Consider the following 20,517-nt stretch of genomic DNA (forward strand, 5'->3'; position numbering starts at 1 on the left):
CATTATTATGACTATAGCATCCTAACCAAATATGGGAGGTATAATGGGCCACTTAGGTTATTACCATTTATTTCTGCCCCCAAGCTGAATTAACCATTCAAAAAATCTTAAGTACAATGCGACAAGAATGGGACTATTTCATTGGTTGGTATAAGTACTAAGCCACATATTACTTGACTAAAAAACCTTTTGATAATGTAATTAGCATATTTATCCGCATAAATAGAGGGTGAGTCTTGGAGCAATGGGATGCTTACTTCATTATGACTTCGAGGTTATAAGTTTGGACTAGGAATATAGCTTCTTCGCATGCGAGAGAGTAAGCAACGAATATCTGACCTTCCCCAAACCCTATAATAATATGTTTATCTGTATAAATCTTTGATCAGAATATCTGATTTTGTAGTCACAGTAATCTAGCACAAAAATCTGAATATTGTAAATTATTAATCAATATTGTAATAGTATTCATCAAGTTCAATAAACAACCAGCATTACCCGAATTTAATGTAAGATCTGCTCACTGTACTAAAATATCAAGCATATCTCAAAAGTCAGAAGAATTATCTAAGAGAAGATAGACAAACCCTTGAATGAAATTTTAGACACTGAACCAGAAAAGTAAGTTCTTTTATTTGCCACCTGGAAATGGTGAAATACACAACAAATTATATCTACATTAATTTTAACACTCGGATCTGATAGATTGAATCAGTGTCATGATAAAATATCATATGCAACATGCAGTCCAGCTATCGCAGCATCTGTTGCATAATTTAGCAACTTATGTTGCACACACTCAAGCGGTTGTCTGTTGCACATCACTTCACAAAGTTGGACTATACTGTTAAACATCATTAGCCTCCTCAATGATATCTGTTAAAAATCTGCATTGAGTTCTTAATCAGTAGCTCTAGGGTCATGTATCCATCAGAAAAAAGGCTGGTTCAGATTTTGCTGCACACCCAAACTTAAACGTGCTATATTTCCGGTATACCGCAGTGAGCTTCCCATGTCCTGCCTTCTGATGGAATTCTACCATCATTCTGGAGCACTCTCTGCAATGGGAACCAAAGTATAGGAATATCAGTGTTGTAGCAGACTAACAGAAAATGTTGAAGTTTAGTACATTCGCAAGCAAACAAAGAGGAAAAAAAGAGCTCACAAAAGCTGGTCCTCTGAGTAATTTGTATGTAGCTCACTAGCTCTACTCCAGTGCTTGAACCCTTTAAGAGCAGACTGAGCAGTGTAGACAGCAGCAGCGGCTAACAATGAAGGGCAGAACTTCAGCATTTGATACTCGACAAGACAGAGCTCAACAATGTAAAAAGATAGAAGTTCTTGCTGTTTCAAGGCAAAAGGGATTATAAGTCAAAAACTATCACTGTATTTAGAAAAAATTCTTTTCTCATGCTGGTCATTTGTATGAAAAGTATACCTTCTTGTCAGAATCAGCTGCTTTGAGGAACCTCCTCATGAAAACATAAGGGGTTGGCACAGACATGTTGAACCGCAACGTCTTGACTATCAACCTCTCCTGTTGTACAAGGCTAGAGAACAATTAGCAGTTGCAGTAAACAAGGTATGCCATACCGTGCCGAACTAGACGGTATGGGGGTGTGCTGACACTTGGTACGCCGAACTGCCCCCATATCAGACATACCAACATAATAACAGAATAGCACTGGTACGGGGCCTAGTACCGAGACGCATACCTCGGTAATAAATATAATTAATAAACAAAAATAATAGGTTAATCCTATAAACTGAGAAAAGCCATCACTAATCAGACTGTTAGAATTTTAATCTAGAATTAGACTGTTGGTATCTAGAGTCATTTCAGAATGGACGTGGGACATAGGATATATATTTTATCTAGCCAATGGACATACATACTTAATAGTTCAATTTGAAGTCGTTACCATTTCAAGAACTTCTTCCCTTGTGTAAGCACGGTCTGATATTAGGATTAGGTCCTCCACAACAGGAACAGAAACTTCCTCATATTTGCATGCAAGGAGCATGGCTGTCACTCCTACCAACTGGAGCTTCTTCCTCACAACTGTTTGACGTGCTAAAAATCTGTCGATGATGTTCACAGTTAGAAATAAAGTCTCGTCCATAAGTTCAAATTTGTAGTGCACCTGTGTGAGAGAGAAATTATAGCAAGTTAGAAATTTCAAAAGCTAGAGAATGGAACTAAACTCATAATTCGGTGATAAGTTTTTAACCTCTATTAGCCAGTCAATCAGAATAGCACGCATCTTCTCATTAATGTCAAACTGGTTTGCAATGTAGTTAGGGCAGGCACGGCCTAAGTCCTGCACAGCACACGAGCAAACATTTGTGTTATTTCATATGCGATGCTTTCAGAAAGTTCAAAAGTTGGTCTAACAAAATCTACGCTGGCCTTCTTTGTTGAACTAGGTGATCGGCTTAAGTCAAGAATCGCTTTAGCCACAATTTCATAAGTTTTAAATTTAACATAGCTTTGCAAACTTAGCATTCTATCAAACAATAGACTGGGGTTACATCCAAGACAATGCCTTGTCTTATGAAGAAAAATATCATTTCAACTTGGTTGTACCGATGTAAGGCGGCTTAACCTGTTTGGATTTAATCAAATCAACCTTTGTTCCAAAACATGTGTTAAACAAACATGAAATAGACAATGTTGAAATCCTCGTATAAGAAGGAAGGAGGGGGGGGGGTGTCAAAGTTCACCTCAGTCTGCCTAAAGAAGCTGTAGATGTCCTCCACATACTCTACAACTGCCAATGGATTTTTCGAATCACAGCTGTCGATGTCTGGAATAGGCTCCTCCTCTAGATCCTCCATTTCAACCTCCTTGAGCTCACAGTTATCCTGGAAATAGCTTCTTTCCACAATCAGAATCATCTAATACCCGGAAAATATGATATTTCAGAAAACTAAGAAGATTTATCTCAAGACATGGCAGGCGAGAACAAACCAATTCTTCCATCTCCTCCACCATAGGTAAAGGCAAGTCATTAGCTGATTTGAAATCATCAACATCTATGGCAGTGGAAGCATCCAAGGCCCTAGAACTTGGAGCAGACGGCAAGGGTTTCTTCTGTCTCTCACTCCCAATTGGCTGAAGTCTTGCACTAGAAATCTATACCAATATAAACCATCCGACTAAGGTATCAGTCATCCATGGAGTAACAAAGTAAGCCGCTATGTTCTCATTTTATCAATTGAGAGTACCTGGTGACAAGGTTGTGATTGGTTGGTTAAGGAAGCTGCGAATCTCCTGTATGGCAATCCATCAAATATTATTTCAAAAAGATAGAAACCAAAAAAATAAATTGACACTAAAGAACGGATGAGGGTTCTTTATTTCAACCTTGTCATTGGTCGCCGGCCAACAAAACTTGGGGGGTTCTTATCATTCCCGGCACTCTTACTAGGAAGAAGAAAACAAAACTTAGAGATTGAACTTAGATGCATTCAAAAAGATCAGACAATTAAAGATTAGAGTTCAGCGAATTACTCCTGCAATCCCTTCTTGATCACTGCACACGGATAGGGAGGAACGCCCACAATGTTTCTGATGTCTTTCAGTGCTCTTCTATTGTTATTCCCCATGTCTGCGCCAAATTTCACGCCCTCTATTGGAACACCTTTACAATCTTTATTCCAAATTAGTAATCAAAGAACATAAAAGGGGCCAATTTGGGATCCCCCAGCTAGGGTTCCAGAGGCCAAAGTGCAGATCTTGAACTAATCCCACAAAAGAAATCACGAAATCCTGTGAATATACCTCGGGCACTGGTTGACTCCACCATTCCTCTATGATTCCCACCAACTCTATCCATTGCTAATATCTACAGTAAGTGAAAAGAAAAACTAATTCAAGAAACCTCTCCAAACCCCGAATCTTTAAACCCAGATCAGAAAATTTCGAAAAGATCACTAAAGATTCAACAACATCGAATAACTATTCCAAGAGATCGATCAAGACCTTCGGTAAAACTCCTCGGTTCTCTCGAAATTCTTGAATCCCTCTCAGATGACGCTGGAGAGAAGGGGAGCCAAAGAAGCAAGAACCCCAAAAAATGGATCTCTCTCTCTCTCTCGCTCGCTCGCTCGCTCCCCCTCTCTCTGAGCCGAATTAAGAGGGAGGGGAAGGGTTGGGGGGGGATTAAAAAACGAAAAAGATGGGTGAGATTGGATGTACGAAAGGGCGAGAACGGAAAGAGCGGACATTGTCGGCGGATGTTTCATTTAAAACCAACGGCTAGTGAATAGTAGCCGTTGGATGGGGGCAGGGGATGCTTCCTTGAAAACCAGGGCTTTAACGGCTATATCTTGGCATGTGCTTTCAAAAATTCTGACGGCCGGTATCGTTTTTTTATCGATTGCTTGCTTGGATTGGCTACCACTACTTTGTCCCCCCTGACGGTCCCGTTAGAACGCTCCATCCCATTTTCTTTTCATATCTCATGCTTTGCATGGAAACTGGAATGCATGCTAAATATACCACGGCCCCACTCTCTAGCCAAAAGCAGCGCTGGATTAAATGATCAAATAATGATGATGATGATGAGGAGGAGGAGGAGGAGGTTCCAAGTGTATGGTGAAACTTCAGTTGGTGTTAAAGATTAAAATCTATTGATTTTTCTTTTTTTTATTTTTGAGTTGCTAGAGTAACATTTATTTTTGAGTACGGATCTGGTAACCATTGTTGTTGTATCTTTCGAAAATATCCGGTCCAATTTCTATCTAAATCTATCGAAATATAGATACAAATTTGAATATTAGACTAATATTTATATTTATATATGTATCAATAAAAACATAGATATTAGTATGGATAGACAACTATTTGATCCGTATTCGAATATATTTGAAATCTTATTTAATCTTATATAGATTTTTATAAGCTTTTAAAGAAAATATGTGACATATAGTAATATCTCTAATTTTTTAGTCACAAAGTTTAACTATCTTATGTATATCTATATTTGTATCCGTACTTTTATATCTGATTTGTGACTGTATCTATTTAAAATAAATATGAAGATAAATATTTGTATCGGATTAATATTCGGATCTATATCCATATTTGTCAAACAAAAAATGAATATGACTACCTATATATTGATATCCAACCTTTTCTGCCTACTTCGCTTACTTGGATAAAATAGTTGGAGATGAGCTGCATTTGGAGCATAGCTGGGTATTTAGTGGGGTCCAATGCAACTCCGTCAATTTATGAGAACCTCATTATGAGCAGGCAGAGGAGCAAGGAGGTAAAATATTTCTGGTTAATTATTCTTGGGCCTTGGCAAACTGCAGTCATAAAAACATAGCGACCATCATTCTTTAGAACGCTTGGTTGTTTTCAATCTTGCTCTCGAAAACAGCGTCGGTAATTATTAGTATATTATTGAAAGGTGTATGCATAAATAATCTTTTGTATATATCAAATTGTTTTTTGGTATTTTTTCTTATATTCAAACTAGATTTTTGTGTATGTATAATGGGCTTCAGGTTGTATCTTTCATATGAAAGAATAATTCTCCTTCTTTCGCGATATCAATCTTTGGATCGTGCAATATCCCCTTCCTTTGCATGCATATAGAAGACATAGATTAGAGTGCTTTGAAATCTATGCAATATGTGATCTAACAATTGACATGGTAATAAAAAGATCAATCATTCTTTTACGCAAAAGATACAACCTGAACTTGTATACTGAACCCTAGTTATGACACAAATGCACTGAATGGATCTCAATAAGTGGCTTTCTTGAATTAAATCTGCCCAAATCTTCTTGAAATCTTTAATTTATGGTAGAATCCTAGCATATGATGTTTAGATCTTCACAGATTCTCCAATGCTAATATCATATAATTTTCCTTAGATCTCAAAGTTAATTTGGAAGATGTGCTTATATGTCCCAAAATAATGCACTACAAGAGTTTCCAAGAGGAAAGCAAGAAAAATAAGGTTCATACGCAACACAGCCGGATGCAGGAGTTGATTAACATGAACGCTTCGCTAAATAATTTTAACAATATAGGATATTAAACCACCTCAGGGTTGAATCAAATACAATATACATCTTGAAATTGCTTTTCTCTTTGATGATAACCCAATACAAGAGATTTCAGGACCTTTATTAGTTCTTCTTCATGCCAATAATCTAGGTTATGAAGCAATTTCTTGTTCGCTATTCTTATAGATGGGCTTTGGAGTATATGCCTGGAATTCTTGATTGCAAACCTAACTTCCAAAGCTTGCTTCACTAATTCAAGCTTCTCATACACCACCATAGGAGCTTCAACTCAAAGTCTATCACTAGAGGCAAGCTCCTTTCCAACCTATATTAGGTATTTTTGCTCACCTCATCATTAATCAACCCATCCATCATATCATTCAAATTATTAGTGAATATAAAGGCTGTTATCTAATAATCTCAGTACTGTGCCGAGTTAAAAAAATTTCGTTTTCTTTTTTTTGTTAGAGAGGTTAAGAAAATGATATGGGTTGGTTAAACTTGACATCCCTTTTCACCTACCAAAATTAAAGAAGTGCACTTATCAACTTCAAGGAATTTGAAAAAATGATTACATGAGATGATCGCCACCATTCCCTCTTCCTCTCTCGCTGAGTGCTGCACTTGCCAACATCTAGTTTGAGTAATCATTCATTTTCTTTATGATTTCTTCTGATGAAACCGTGGGTTCAATCTATTTGCTCGCTTGGTTCGAGAAGCTGCTGATACAAATTGTGGTTGTAACTAAGATATTTAATGATTTAATTAGAATAGTTAAAATTTATCCTATGATCTATCATCTAGGCGGGATGAGAAAAGGAGGAATCTATTTTCTTTGATAAAAAATTGAGAAGGAAGAAGCAACTACTTGAGAGTGCAGATGGAGGAATCAAGGTTGATCTTTCGTGTGAAAAAAAAATTCAGCTTCCTTCGCACGAACCCGCAGTTGGGTCATCTATTGCATGGATCTCAAAGCACTCCAAATTTCGCCATTCAACGGCTTGAACGGATCTTAAAGTGACCAATGGATAACCCAACAGTGGATTCCCATGAAGGAATGTGAACTCTTCTTTTGTGCAAGAGATGCATTCCCGACCTTAGATGGAGATGGTGCATAAGGATGGAAGTTTTTGTCTACTGGGGTGAGAAAAGAACGAGAGTTTTGCAGTCACACAGCATAAGAGAAAGATGAGACCAATATGGACTTGGAAGGATCAATTTGAGAAATGCATTCTAGTTGAAATGAATCAAGCATTTAGAAAAAAACTTTGAACATGTACTTGTCTATATTTTAGAGCTTTAGGTGGTGTTTAGTGACCAAAATAGAATCACCAATATGGTCTTACATCAACCGTGATCTTTATTATAAGATAATTTGATTTTTGATGATTTAAGATCATCATATATGGTATGCTATATTTTTATGATTAAAAATTTTTATGTATCTATGAGTATTTTGTACATGGATGGGAAATTTATAGGCTCTCTCCTTGTTTTTTTTTTTTAAAAAAAAAAACCAACGAACCTGCGCGCAAAACATTCTCCACCTGTCGTCTCTGCGGGGAGTCCTCCGCTTCCACTCGCATTCCCTGAGCCACCTCCTCCTCCTCTCCTCCTCTTCCACATTAGCTATCGTCGAGGAAGGGGTAGGATTAGGGTTGGTTTCAATCATCTCCCACTCTATCTCAATTTCTCTCTCTCCTCCTCTCGTCCTCCCCTTCCTCCCCATTCCGTCACCATGGCAACCGAACCCGTCTCCATCTCCATGCCCCTCTTGAGAGTCAACCAAATTTGTCGACAAAGCCTAACATCGTCGATCTGGGAGACGGAGGAGAAGGTGCCCGCAATGCCGGAAGGGGAAGCCGTGGCCGGAGGCAGAGGAGGAGAAGGGAAGATGGCGATGGAGAGAGAGCACGACCAGGAGGACTTGACCCGGGAGATGCTGGAGATCATCGATTCGGTCCGGTCGTTCGGCGACTTCCGGCAGACGCAGCGGAAGGAGTGCTTCAACCTCGTCCGCCGGCTCCAGCTGGTGACTCCCCTGCTCGAGGAGATTAAGGAGCTCGAGACCCCGATTTCTGATGCGGCGTATGAGAAGCTGTGCGACCTTGCGAAGGCATTCGCCGATGCCAAGAAGCTGTTGAGATGCTGTCATGATGGGAGCAAGATCTATCTGGTGAGTATTCCGTCTGAAATGGATCTTATAGTTGTTTTAGATCATTGGAAGGGGCAAAAAAATTGCATATTTTCTGATTCAAACCGTAAAAAAACGATTTTTTTTTTTTATTATCAGGCACTAGAAAGTGGGGTAGTGGCGGGCAGATTTCACGTCGTCTATGAAAAGTTGAATCGTGCATTGGCTGGGATGCCGTACCATGAGCTCGGTATTACATATGAAGTGAAAGAGCAAGTAGGCCTCTCGCCCCTTCAAATATTTTTATGATGTTACAAAATTCTTTCGTGTATGATATTTTCTCTAGTTCTTTTTGCTGAATTTATTAATTGGTGATGCTAAATAAGTTTTGCTAGTGATATTAAATGAATTCTTGTAGATTTACTTGACAGATTATTGTCCATTGATGATAGATTTTGGTAAGAAATTTATGTTTCCATTCTGCATGGTTTTGTTGTACTTTTATGGAGTGCAAGAAGAATCGAAGGGTCTCTTATTGTCTAAAGGAATGGAGAGACTCTTGATAAATTTGGGATTTGGCTAGAAGTGTTGTCGGTTGGCTGAAAACAGGAGTTTAGTTATTCTGGTTATGGTTTTGGGTACAATAGGGAAAATGCCCTAGTGGTCATACCCCTTCTTCCCTTCCATAAGGATCCAGGGTTGAGTCTTTGCTGGTGCATATTCCCAAGTATCAGGACCCACATTACTTATCTTGTGTGGATCTTCCCCACTTTACTCTAAAGTATAAGAAAAGTATGGTTTTGTGTCTACTCTTGGATTAATATAAAATGTGGCTTATGATTCACATAATCAAGATAAGATGTCCATTGCTGGTGCAAGGTATAGTTTATAGAAAGTATTAGGACATTTCTTACTGGGATTTGTTGAAAAATAGCTTGTCTCTATGTTTGTCCTTTATTAAAACTATGATTGCTCAATATCTAATCTAGGAGTATATAAAGTTTATTAGTAGGCGATATGATAATTTCCATCTCTCTTATTGTAGTGTTGCATTAAATAGATGATATGCTACTGGTCCATTTCATCGCACAAATTAGCATTGGTTGTATTTATATCGTATATGATGGGATGATAATGTTAAAATAGATATTTTCTGTCCATTTTGTAGCCTACTTGCCATAATGGATAAGTTCAAATCTGTAGGTTACCTATATACTAAAAGATTTCATTATAATTCTGGACTTGCTGCACCAAATTTGGATGCATTATCTTGATTTAGTAGCACAAGACTTCTGCTTGATGGAAGTTGCCTCTGAATCTAATATGCAAATGTGAGTGCACGGAAGCTTTTGCCTGTCATTAATTTATTCCTCTATTGTTATACCTACTGACACAGTTCAATGTTCAAAGACCATAGAATGTTTAAATTTCAAAAAAAAAAAAAGAAAAGAGGAAGGCTTGAATTATGAAGTGTGATTTAGTTCTCAAGTTCACATGTAGTCCATATGAAGGCTTGAATTATTTATGTTCACCCTTTACAGATCATATATCTATTTCTATCTTTTTTCTTTCTTTCTTTTAATCAAAGAATCTCATTATTTATTTATTTTAATTATTTATCTTATTAGTTATGGTCTGTCAAAAACAGTTGTGTGTTGTCAGTGCATCTGAAAATTCTCGCCACAGAGATTATATCTTATGTCTTCATCTTTACATGTTGAGTATCAACGGTACTTAAATCGATGTTCATTTAGCAAATTTCATTGGAACCTTATATAGAAACATTTGTGTTATGATGTAATTTGATCCTTTACATTATAAATTAAATTTTCTCATAATCATGCTTTCAGGTCGAGCTAATGAACATGCAACTTCAAAGGGCTAAGAGGAGAACAGATACTCAAGACATGGAGCTGGCTATGGATCTGATGGTTGTACTCTCTGGCGAGGAGGATCGGGATGTAGATAGGGCAATATTAGAAAGGCTGGCTAGTAGATTACAGCTACAAACTCTCCCAGACATAAGAGCAGAAACAATGGCTGTAAAAAAGCTTATTAAAAAAAGAAGTGGGCAATATGCTGAAAGTACTCAGCAGATCATAGACCTATTAAACAGATTAAAACAAATTGCCGGTATTGAAGACAGTAATGGGCTAAGTGAAGTTGCCTTGCCTAAATATTTGGAGAAATGTCCATCTTTGATGATTCCTAATGATTTCCTTTGTCCAATATCTCTAGAGATCATGATGGATCCTGTCATTGTTGCAACAGGGCAGGTGCTTCAAATTGTTCAATGTTATTGCTCTTTCATTGTATAATTGGCAATATTTGCTGACAACTTGTTTCTTTCCTTCCTTTTCCAGACATTTGAAAGACGAAATATACAGAAGTGGTTGGATGCTGGCCATCGAACCTGCCCAAAGACTAGGCAAACTTTGGCCCACCTTTCGCTGGCGCCTAACTATGCCCTTAGAAACTTGATTTTGCAGTGGTGTGAGAAGAACAAAGTTGAATTACTAAAGCAAGAGGCGGATCTTGACTCTGAGCCTGCGGATCATGAAGAAGAAATATCCTCACTAGTCCAGGATCTTTCTTCCATACATCTTGATAAGCAGCGAAGGGCAGTTAAGAAGATTCGCATGCTTTCCAAAGAGAGCCCTGATCACAGAATTGCAATTGCTCAGAATGGAAGCGTCCCTGCCCTAGTCAGTCTTCTGACCTATCCTGATTCTAAACTCCAAGAGAACACTGTGACTGCGTTGTTGAACTTATCAATAGATGAAGAGAACAAACGGCTTGTAGCTAAAGAAGGAGCCATTCCTGCTATTATCGAGATTTTGAAGACAGGCACTGTGGCAGCTAAAGAGAACTCAGCAGCAGCTTTGTTCAGCCTATCTATGCTTGATGATATCAAGCTGATGATTGGGAATTTGGATGGTATACCTCCATTGGTAGATTTATTGCAAAATGGGACAATTAGAGGCAAAAAGGATGCTGCTACTGCACTCTTCAATTTGATTCTAAACAATAAGAACAAAGCCAGAGCTGTAGATGCAGGCATCATAGCACCTCTACTTCAAGTACTGGGTGATAAGAACCTGGGTATGGTTGATGAAGCTCTCTCGATTCTCTTTCTTCTAACATTACACCCTGGTGGGCGCAATGCAATAGGACAGCAATCATTCATTCAAACCCTTGTAGAATTCATCAAGGAAGGGACTTCCAAAAACAAGGAATATGCGCTCTCTGTTCTTCTAGAACTGGGATCACATAACCCATTGCTCTTATCGGCTGCACTCCAGTTTGGTGTTTGGAATCACTTGGCTGAGGTGGTAAATAGTGGAACTGACCGAGCTCAAAGGAAAGCAAGGGCCCTAATGAGCAAGTGTGAACAAGTACAATGAAGCTTGGGAAGTCTCATTGTCTGGTCACCTTTCTTTTTCCTTCACATGTGAAAGCAGCAAAATGGATGTATTTCTCGTGTTATCGAATGCTTTGCTTTCAGCTTATAATTTGATATTTTGAAGACGCTTACTTCCAATTCAGTGTCATATATTTTCAAGTTATACTTGCTGCAGTTCTCTCGAATTATGGTTGTTCTCAATCTTTTATCAGTAAATAACAGGTTGAGTTGTGGTAACAACGATGATTGACTATTATGGATGTCCATTATAAATATAACTTAGCAGATGACTGATTCTTAAGGTAATTTGATAATTTTTAGTTCTTTCTTAAGTTGTATTCTTAAATCTTTTTTTGATTATATCTACTTGATTCAGAACTAAGGCTATCTTGATGCTAACTAGAGAACAGAACAGATTCTGGAGCTAGTTACGGGATAGGTCAAGTTCTGTCCAAATGAATCTCATTGAGATTAAATCTTATTGCTCCAACCTGGCAAGGTTTGTACGATGAATTCATGATTCCATATCCTAGAGCTGTAGCTTCCTTGCATTCAGATAAGAATAAAATGGTATGCCATTTAGATACCATTAATGATGGAATGCATTCATCAGGATCTCACCAAAGATGGAACATTGATGATACACACACACACACAGTAAATCAGGTGGTAATCGTGGCAGATTGGGTGCAAACACCTGAACTATGTTTTTTGACGATTAGGAGGGAGAAATTATATCCTACATGGCAAATACCATGCGACCGTGCATGCCACCAATCATAACCACTCATTTTTGTGGGTTCCATTTATCAAGCACTCATCTCGGTGCACCGCTACAAGAATGAGTGGCTATGATTGGTAGTGTGCACGGCCACGTGGTGCATGACCGTTGTGCTTCAAAAGTAGTCCGAAGGGTCAGGGTTGTACCTTTGCATGAATCCATCATTGGATCATCCACTGGTTGCTTTGAGATCTATGTAGGTGGATAAATGATTGGAGTTCGGAGTGCTTTAAGAGCTGTGCGGTCGGTGATCCAATTGTGGATTTGCACGAAGGAAGGTGAATCCTTCTTTTGTGTCAAAGATACGACCCTGATCCAGATCCTCCAACACAATCTCCACCACTGGATCCATCCCATTATTTAGGATTCCATTGGAGGATCTAATCTCCAGTGCCATTAGTGTCCAATCTTATTTGAATACTGGTTAGAAAATATTTTTAAAGGTTGGAAGTCAATAGGCATCGGTTATAGTAATTTAATTGCTTAAGAAATTAGTAGCAACTATTCTTAGTTTGATGTGCAGTTTGTAAAACATGTTCCTAATTTTTCAAGTATCAACCAGTTGTGGGACTAAATACACACCTATACCGGTCCTCACATACTCCCTCCGTTCAACTCCTGATATCCTCGTCGGGCTAAGGGTTCAAATCTAATCAGCCTCTGTGAACCCATGTTGCAATGTCCCCTAAGGCTGCAAATGGGTCGGGTTGACCCCGTGACCCGACCCGACCTGCTTAGACCCGATCTGACCCGTTTTGGAGGATCGTGGGGCCGGGCCGAATCCTAAAATTGGATCATTTCATTTTTTTGGATTGGGTCTAGGTTTACTAAATTGAAACCCGAATTGACCCGACTCGACCCATTTGAAATTTGGATTATTGTGGGTTTTCAATCCTACAACCCGACCCGATCCAACCCGAATTTGTAAAATTATTTAGGCCCGCGAGTTGTAGCCCGCAGAGGTGCAAACACAAATTCTGAAGCCATGAATGGGTTGATCTGAATCGGACCCGAAGTTTTTGGATTGGGTCTGGATTATACATAGACTCAACTCGACTCGAATAACTCGTTGGGTCAACAATTGTAGCGGTGGACCCGCCCCAACCCTACCCGATCTTCTATTGGGTCGAGTTTGAATCTAAAATTAGGACCCGAATAAGAAACCAGGTTAGGTCGGGGTCACTCATGACCCGACCCAACCCATTTGCAACCCTAGTATCCCTTAGTCCACATAGGCTATGGGCCAAATTTACTCTGATATCATTTGTAACAACCCGAGAACTCACCAAAAATGTCTAACCGGAAGGTATTTTTTTGAGCTCTTTAGTCTTATATAAGTCTCCTGCATCAATTACCCAAGATTTTCTCGGCGAATAACCAATGTGAGACTATATGCACGCCCGCACGGATCCTCACAATGTTCATTGGGGTTAAAGAAAAGAGAGTAGGAAAAGAAAGAAGGCTCATTTGCGCGTAAACTAAGGGCAGCAAAAACTTATTCAATCTGACCTTGTCTAGGTTGAGTTTGGTCATTGGTTTTGCAACTAGAGACTTAACTCTGTGAAGTCCATTTCTCAAAATTTAAATAGGTGAGGTGTTAGCTAAGGCTTGGATCTAATTGGGATGGTGAGAATAAAGATTTTTTAGAACAAATCAATATGGATAAGAAATTTTAAAAGTTTTCTTTTGTGGTAATCTTCCATTGAGCGAGTGAGGTCAAAATGGTTTGAGTTGAGTTGGCTTGGGTTGTGAAAGTTGACTCAATAACATAGATTCGATTGACCCAATCCTAAATCAAATGGAATATGATTCAAGATTTTATACTTGTTTTTATATAGATTAGATAGGAGAGTGCAGCCTCGTCCCACAAGGAGATATTTAAGCTTCTTCATAATTTTCATTTAAGAATCTAAGAATTTTTTTTTGGAAGATTCCTAGGATCCAAATCTTGAAAGATAATACTACTGACAACTTGAATTGTCCTAATTCTTACCCGGATATATGACCAGAACTAATTATGGGCCAATTTTGGATAATAGAAAATGTCAAATCTTAAATTGACCCTATCTAAAATGCGAGCAAAAATGAATATAAGTTAGCTCGATGTCCTGCCCATGATAAGCTCCTGCAGATTTTTCTTGGAAAAGAAAGTAGGATCAAATTTTTTTCATTTGGGATTCATACCTCTCAAAAGGCTCAAATCTTTGATCTTTTATATGCAAACAAGAGGGTGTTAATACATTATTTCTCCAACCCTACTAGGTCAAAACCACTTAAACCTGTTGCCACTTTTATTAATGCATATCGACAAAACCACCCTTAGTGCTCATTAATTTCCCATCCATGCCAACGTGAGGCACACGTGACACTCACGTGCCCGTGACGCGCGTCCCCGCCCGCCCCACCCCCCCTCTGACCTAATTCCGTCAAAACCCTCCCACGGCCTCTCTCTCTCTCTTGCCCTGCTCTTTTGAGGCCGGGTGAAGCTAAAAAAAGAATTCTTTCCTTTACCCGATTTGTGTGGGGGAAGGTATCCCTCGTTTTCTCCTTCACTCTTTCGTCCTCCCCGCTCCCTTTCCCCTCTCGCAAGCAATTATCGAAGAATCGACAGGAGAAAAGGGCGAGCAAGAGCCCTCCTCTTTCTCTCCTCCAATCCATCCCTTGTTCGATTCCTGATCGCAGATCGGGATCCGATCCTTCTTCGTCCAGGGTTAGGGCTTCCGATCCCCCCGTACCATGGGTGCCGACGGCGACTCCGTCGACGCGGGCGACTCGGCCGCCGCCGCCGCCGCCGCCGCCGCCGTTGGGGGTGGGGCCACCGTCCACATCCGCTCCTCCAACGGGTCCAAGTTCTCCGTCCAGACGGACCTCGAGTCCACCGTGGGATCGTTCAAGGTCGTTCTTGCGGAGAAGTGCGACGTGCCGCCCGAACAGCAGCGGTTGATCTATAAAGGCCGGATTCTGAAGGACGAACAAACCCTAGCGAGCTATGGTTAGCCATTCTTGCTGATTTTTTTGGCTCTATATGATAGATTTTTTGATCTACAGTAGATGATATGGTTTTGAGTTAAGAATCATCAAAGCCTAATTGTTTATGTTGATTTGTTCATGAATTTGCTTAGTATAGATAAAGGAGTGTGGAATCTTGAATTAATGAGCACTGTGGAGATTGTTCCGACGGTTCTTTGTGATTGCCTGTTTGTTGTTGATTAGGAGTTAGTATTGGGATTATCTGCTGAAGTATGGACAACTAGGCAAGAACGGTGTATTTCAGATCACTGTTGCTTCCTTTATGGCAAGGTTCAGAGGATTTTTTTTTTTTTAATAAATTGATAGGTTCAGATGTTTAGGGTTTCGTTAGGTCAAATGTCACCACATGACCCGATTTGATGGGGTGCTTTGATGTGTGAAGGAAACAACTTGCAAAAAATGCTTGAAAAAGCTACTTTACCTGAACCACTCACCTCCAAAAATCAAAGGCTTAACCTGAGATATGGAGCTGCAGTAGGATGCTTTTTTCGGAGTCTGGAATGGACCAATTATATTGTTGTGGCAGAGATAAGAAGAATTTACGTATTCGGTTCTTGGTGTGTCAAGGAGGAAGAGAAATTTTTGGATGGGTTTAGAAGCACCTAGAAATGGGTTGGTCAAGGTTAAATACAAATAACTTCATTTTGGATGGTACAAATGTGGTGGATATATGTTGGTCTGGCAAGAGTTGACAAGGTGAACCATGCTGGGTTTTACCAGACCTTGTATGGTGCAAGGGATTTCATTAATGGGATTTTTGTTTTGCTATTATATCTGCCTTACATAATACTAGATAATTTTGGTCTTCTAAGGAAGCCCAAGAAGCATATGATGGTCATTTATAAATAAATAATATCTTGTTCTGGCTGCGATTGATAACAAGTCAATAGTAAGTATTGTACAACAGTAATTGTTGGAAAGAATAATGAGGAAAATCATTGGTTTTGCTAACTAGCTTACTAGATTGGATAGTGTGATATAGAAATATGACCAATGGCATTAGAAGCATTAGATATTGCATTTCTGCAAGTGGCTAATTGCCACTTGCAAAGGCTTGAGATCTTTCTTTCATGAATGTGTAATTGACAATTACTAGGATTTGAAGACAGGCCTGCACTTTAGCTTGATTTTGTAAATCACTTATGACTCCTTGACTTGGTTGGAGTACATAAAGTCGTTTTTTCGATGTCATGGAGGCTAATTCGTAGGCATAGAATAGCATCAAGTAGGAAGAGTTCGATCATATTTGGCTCTTCTTTTTTTAAAAAAGTTTTTATTTTTATATATCTGAGTGTTTTTTTGGGCGATCCACATTGCCTTATTGCTCAACAGAACTGCTTTGCCTTTTAAATATAATATCAAAGGCTGAGTAATTATGGGGACGAGGCACTTCTTTTTCAACCTCTGTTGTCTCTGATGGGTACGGATTTTTTACTCTTCTTTATCTTGGCAGGTGTGGAGTCTGATCACACTATTCACTTGGTTCGTGGTTTTGCATCGTCAACTGCATCTACTGATCGAGCTTCAAGAACACCAAACAGCATTTCAGAGGTTGCAAGGGGTGTTGATTCCAATGAAGGTGGGGGTTCTGGAGCTGCTTTTGGAGGTTCACCATTTCCTGGTCTTGATGCTAATATGCTAGGTGGTAGTGGAGGATCCAATTTGTTTGGATTTGGATTACCAGAGTTTGGTCAGGTGCAACAACAGCTGACTCAGAATCCTACTATGATGAGGGAAATAATGAACCTGCCTATTTTTCAGAGCCTGATGAATAACCCTGAGCTACTGCATAACATGATCATGAACAATCCGCAAATGCGTGAGATCATAGACCGAAATCCTGATCTAGCACATGTACTTAATGACCCCAGCACTCTCCGACAGGCTCTGGAAGCTGTAAGAAATCCTGAACTCATGAGAGAAATGATGCGAAACACTGACAGGGCTATGAGCAACATTGAATCTTCTCCAGAAGGATTTAACATGCTCAGGCGTATGTATGAAACTGTTCAGGAGCCATTTCTCAATGCCACAACAATGACAAGGGACGCAGGAAGCGATTTGGGTTCTAATCCATTTGCAGCCCTTCTTGGAAATCAGGGTGCTACCCAGTCTAGGGATCCATCTCCAAACCCTTCGACTACTGGTTCTGAAGCAACAACTGGGTCTGCTGAACCAAATGCTAACCCGCTTCCAAATCCTTGGGGCAGTGCTGGTAAGTTTTGCTTGTTTCACTTGTTTGCTTGATCTTATATGCCTTTTGATACTTTGAAAAGTTCTTTCAATAGCAGGAGGTCCACAAACAACCAATTCAAGGTCAAGTCCTGCCAGTGATGCAAGGACTTCTGGCGCTGGGTTAGGCAGGCTTGGATTACCAGAATTGGAAAGGATGGCTGGTGGTATGGCGGACCCATCCCACTTAAATCAGATTATGCAAAATCCAGCCATGATGCAGATGATGCAGAGCCTCCTCTCCAACCCTCAGTTCATGAATCAGGTATCTGTTTCCTTTTAGCCTAGGGTTAGAACCAAGGTCCGCCGTACCGGTACCGATCGGCGTACCGGTGGCCGGCCGGACCGGTACGGTACCGGTCCGGTCCGGTACGTACCGGCTGGTACCGGTCCCGTACCGGCCGGTACGCGGTGGTTTCAAAAACCACAGCACGCGGCGCTGTGGTTCTAAAAAAAAAAAAAAAATCGTACCGGTGCGAACCGGCCGGTTCGCACCGGTACGAGGTGCGTACCGGCCGGTACGGGCTCCGAACCGGCCGGTACGCACCCGTACCGGCCGGTTCGGATAAAAAACCGGAAATACCGGTTTTTAATCCGTTCCGGTACCGGTCCACGGCCGGACCGGTACGTACCGGCCCGTACCGGCCGGTACGGACCGGTACGGCATTCCATGGTTAGAACTCTTCGTGTGACCTGTCTTACCTTGTGATTGTTGATTGCCATTAGATCTTAGGTCTCAATCCCCAGCTCCGTAACTTGGTGGAATCCAATACCCAGATGAGAGATATGTTGCAGAACCCAGAATTTATTCGCCAGCTTACTTCTCCTGAGACACTGCAGGTAGCTTTAATCGTGCAAGACTTCATATTCTTGCGTCCTGGTATAAACTGTTCTTTCTGTTTCTTGCAGCAACTTCTATCATTGCAACGTTCACTTTTTTCCCAGCTAGGTCGGCAACAGGCAAGCCGGTAAGTCAGCACCTAAAGATGCTGTTTCTGTTTTGTGCTTCACTTTCTTTATCTGCTGTCTCAGACTCTTCATGAGGTTTTGATTTTGCATCTCATGAAAAGTTGTGACCATGGTTGTCTTATTTGGTTATGATTCACTTTTCTTTTTTAATTTCCATGAAAAAATTCCTTTTGTAAGACGGGCCTATTATCGATTCATTCAGTTGAGTAGTTTGCCATGATCCGTGGACTGGATAGCATTCTTGTTTTGAATTCTTGCGCTGGTGTTCTGCTTTTCTTCTATTATTCTTCTATTATCTCTTAGACCTGATCAAGTGCTGTTTGTGCTATCAATTGCAGCGAACGTAATCCGGAAGGCAATGGTGCAGGTAATTAAAAATGTTCGGTCATCATTTGCCTGTTCTATGTTAGTCACTTAGATTTGATGGTATGCCCAGAATTTCTATGAACACGTCTTTATAAAGATGGCAGTTGTCAGTTCATTAGCATAGTTCGGTATTTGTTTCAGTTTGTGGAGAGACCCACCCTATTAACTTGGCAATGCTGCGATATAGTCATAGAGACTAAAACTCCTCCGGCTCCATTCTTACGCTGGACCGAGGACTAATAGGCATTCCATTGACAATTGAATTTTGGTCATGTTGCTTTGCTACAGGCACGCCAAACATCACTGGGCTGGATTCTTTGATGAACATGTTTGGTGGACTAGGGGGGGCTGGTGGTCTTGGTGTTCCAAATACTTCTAATGGTTAAATTTTTTATTGTTTTTTAGTTACACGCATCTTTTTTTTTTTTCCCTATGAAACGTCACATGAAAAATTAAAGAGAATATATCTTTTTTGTTGCAGTGCCTCCAGAGCAGCTTTATGCAACCCAGCTGTCTCAGCTACAAGAAATGGGCTTCTTGGACACCCAGGAGAATATTCGTGCTCTGAGTGCGACTGCGGGGAATGTCCATGCTGCAGTTGAGCGGCTCTTAAGGGATATTGGTCAATAGATCACCATCATGTGTTATTGTCCATTTTGTTGTGGCTCACATCCATACCCACAGTTTCAGCTTTTCGTAATTTTGGCAAGAAATAAGTAGATATATGTGGCCAAGAGCTGTGTTACTACTTGCTGCGTAGTTACTGGAGCTATTGGTGCCTTCGCCATGTCACTTTGTCGGGATGATATATATGAAGATTCTTGGTTTCTGTAAATACACTTTAAATACTCCTTTGGCTTGTGAGTTGTCTATAATCCGTGTTATTCTTTCCTGTTTCTCAATTTGGTATTACAGTTATCAGCCATTTGTGAGGATAGGTTGGTTGATTTGATGGTGTTTGGCAGGGGATATAATCCACTGAATAAGGTGGAATATGGTTCTTATTCCGTAGTTATGTTGCCTGATAACAAAAGTGGCCAAACTTATACTGTTCAGGGATTTTGTTGTCCTTATCTACTCTTTAATCTAACCGAAAGAATGGGAGACTAATTTGTATTTGTGATAAAATCCAAAGTGTCATGTATGCTTGTCCTTTCAATCAAACACCAAAATTATCCCTTTTCATGGTATAAGCTTTATTCCTGCACAGAATGAATCATCTAATTCTATTCCGCTATCCAAATAGAGCCATAATTTTATGAGCTTCCTGAATATCCATACAATTGGAGTGGTGGAGAGCCCTACCTCATAGCACAGCCAGGAAGCTGCAACATCTCTCTCTCTCTCTCTGTGTCTCTCTCTCTCTCTAACAATCAGGTATAAAACCAGTCCATTTGTGATGAGATATGGTAAACAGGTTCCTACTGATCAGATTGCAGGCTAAAGACATTGAGGGGATTGATAGTTTACTTCACTTGGGAATTTCCACCTCTTAATTTTTTTAAAAATCAACTTCGATGGTAACGTGTCAATTTGGTGGAGTGGAATTATCGAACCCTAGGGCAGCTTTTGTTACA

At 40.0% G+C, this 20,517-nt stretch overlaps 3 protein-coding genes across 12 annotated transcripts; 2 read left to right on the forward strand and 1 right to left on the reverse strand.

Annotated features, from left to right (window-relative positions):
• Positions 1-609: 609 nt before the first annotated feature.
• Positions 610-4,215, reverse strand: LOC103723135 (cyclin-B2-2-like). Of its 5 annotated transcripts, none has more exons than XR_015969448.2 (12): positions 3,986-4,131; positions 3,785-3,848; positions 3,515-3,653; positions 3,368-3,427; positions 3,229-3,274; positions 2,972-3,136; positions 2,725-2,865; positions 2,232-2,321; positions 1,923-2,144; positions 1,439-1,550; positions 1,166-1,344; positions 610-1,058 (listed from the first exon to the last, which is right to left on the reverse strand). XR_015969448.2 is itself a non-coding variant. In XM_008813965.6 (12 exons), the coding sequence occupies exons 2-12, from the start codon at positions 3,837-3,839 to the stop codon at positions 920-922; spliced, it is 1,326 nt and encodes a 441-aa protein (XP_008812187.3). In that variant the 5' UTR covers positions 3,840-3,848; positions 3,986-4,215; the 3' UTR covers positions 610-919. The 5 variants fall into 5 exon arrangements, 4 of the variants coding, with proteins under 4 accessions (XP_008812187.3, XP_008812179.3, XP_088561940.2 ...); XM_008813965.6 differs by having other exon boundaries at positions 1,439-1,537; positions 3,515-3,644; positions 3,986-4,215; XM_008813957.6 differs by having other exon boundaries at positions 1,439-1,537.
• Positions 4,216-7,549: 3,334 nt separating this feature from the next.
• On the forward strand, positions 7,550-11,736 carry LOC103723151 (U-box domain-containing protein 15-like). Its single transcript, XM_008813977.5, has 4 exons — positions 7,550-8,201; positions 8,319-8,435; positions 10,010-10,435; positions 10,523-11,736. The coding sequence occupies exons 1-4, from the start codon at positions 7,764-7,766 to the stop codon at positions 11,561-11,563; spliced, it is 2,022 nt and encodes a 673-aa protein (XP_008812199.4). The 5' UTR covers positions 7,550-7,763; the 3' UTR covers positions 11,564-11,736.
• A 3,046-nt stretch (positions 11,737-14,782) lies between these two features.
• On the forward strand, positions 14,783-19,775 carry LOC103723159 (ubiquitin domain-containing protein DSK2a-like). Of its 6 annotated transcripts, none has more exons than XM_008813988.5 (8): positions 14,783-15,335; positions 16,827-17,588; positions 17,650-17,870; positions 18,332-18,445; positions 18,515-18,573; positions 18,913-18,941; positions 19,229-19,321; positions 19,422-19,775. In XM_008813988.5, the coding sequence occupies exons 1-8, from the start codon at positions 15,080-15,082 to the stop codon at positions 19,568-19,570; spliced, it is 1,683 nt and encodes a 560-aa protein (XP_008812210.2). In that variant the 5' UTR covers positions 14,783-15,079; the 3' UTR covers positions 19,571-19,775. The 6 variants fall into 6 exon arrangements, with proteins under 6 accessions (XP_008812210.2, XP_008812227.2, XP_008812218.2 ...); XM_008814005.5 differs by having other exon boundaries at positions 17,665-17,870; XM_008813996.5 differs by having other exon boundaries at positions 14,790-15,335; positions 17,662-17,870.
• The last annotated feature ends 742 nt before the right edge of the window (positions 19,776-20,517 follow it).

Source organism: Phoenix dactylifera, chromosome 10 (assembly GCF_051530095.1).
Source record: "Phoenix dactylifera cultivar Ajwa chromosome 10, Ajwa_hap1_PhDact_Kaust_v1.1, whole genome shotgun sequence".
In the NCBI taxonomy this organism is placed as follows: Eukaryota; Viridiplantae; Streptophyta; class Magnoliopsida; order Arecales; family Arecaceae; genus Phoenix; species Phoenix dactylifera.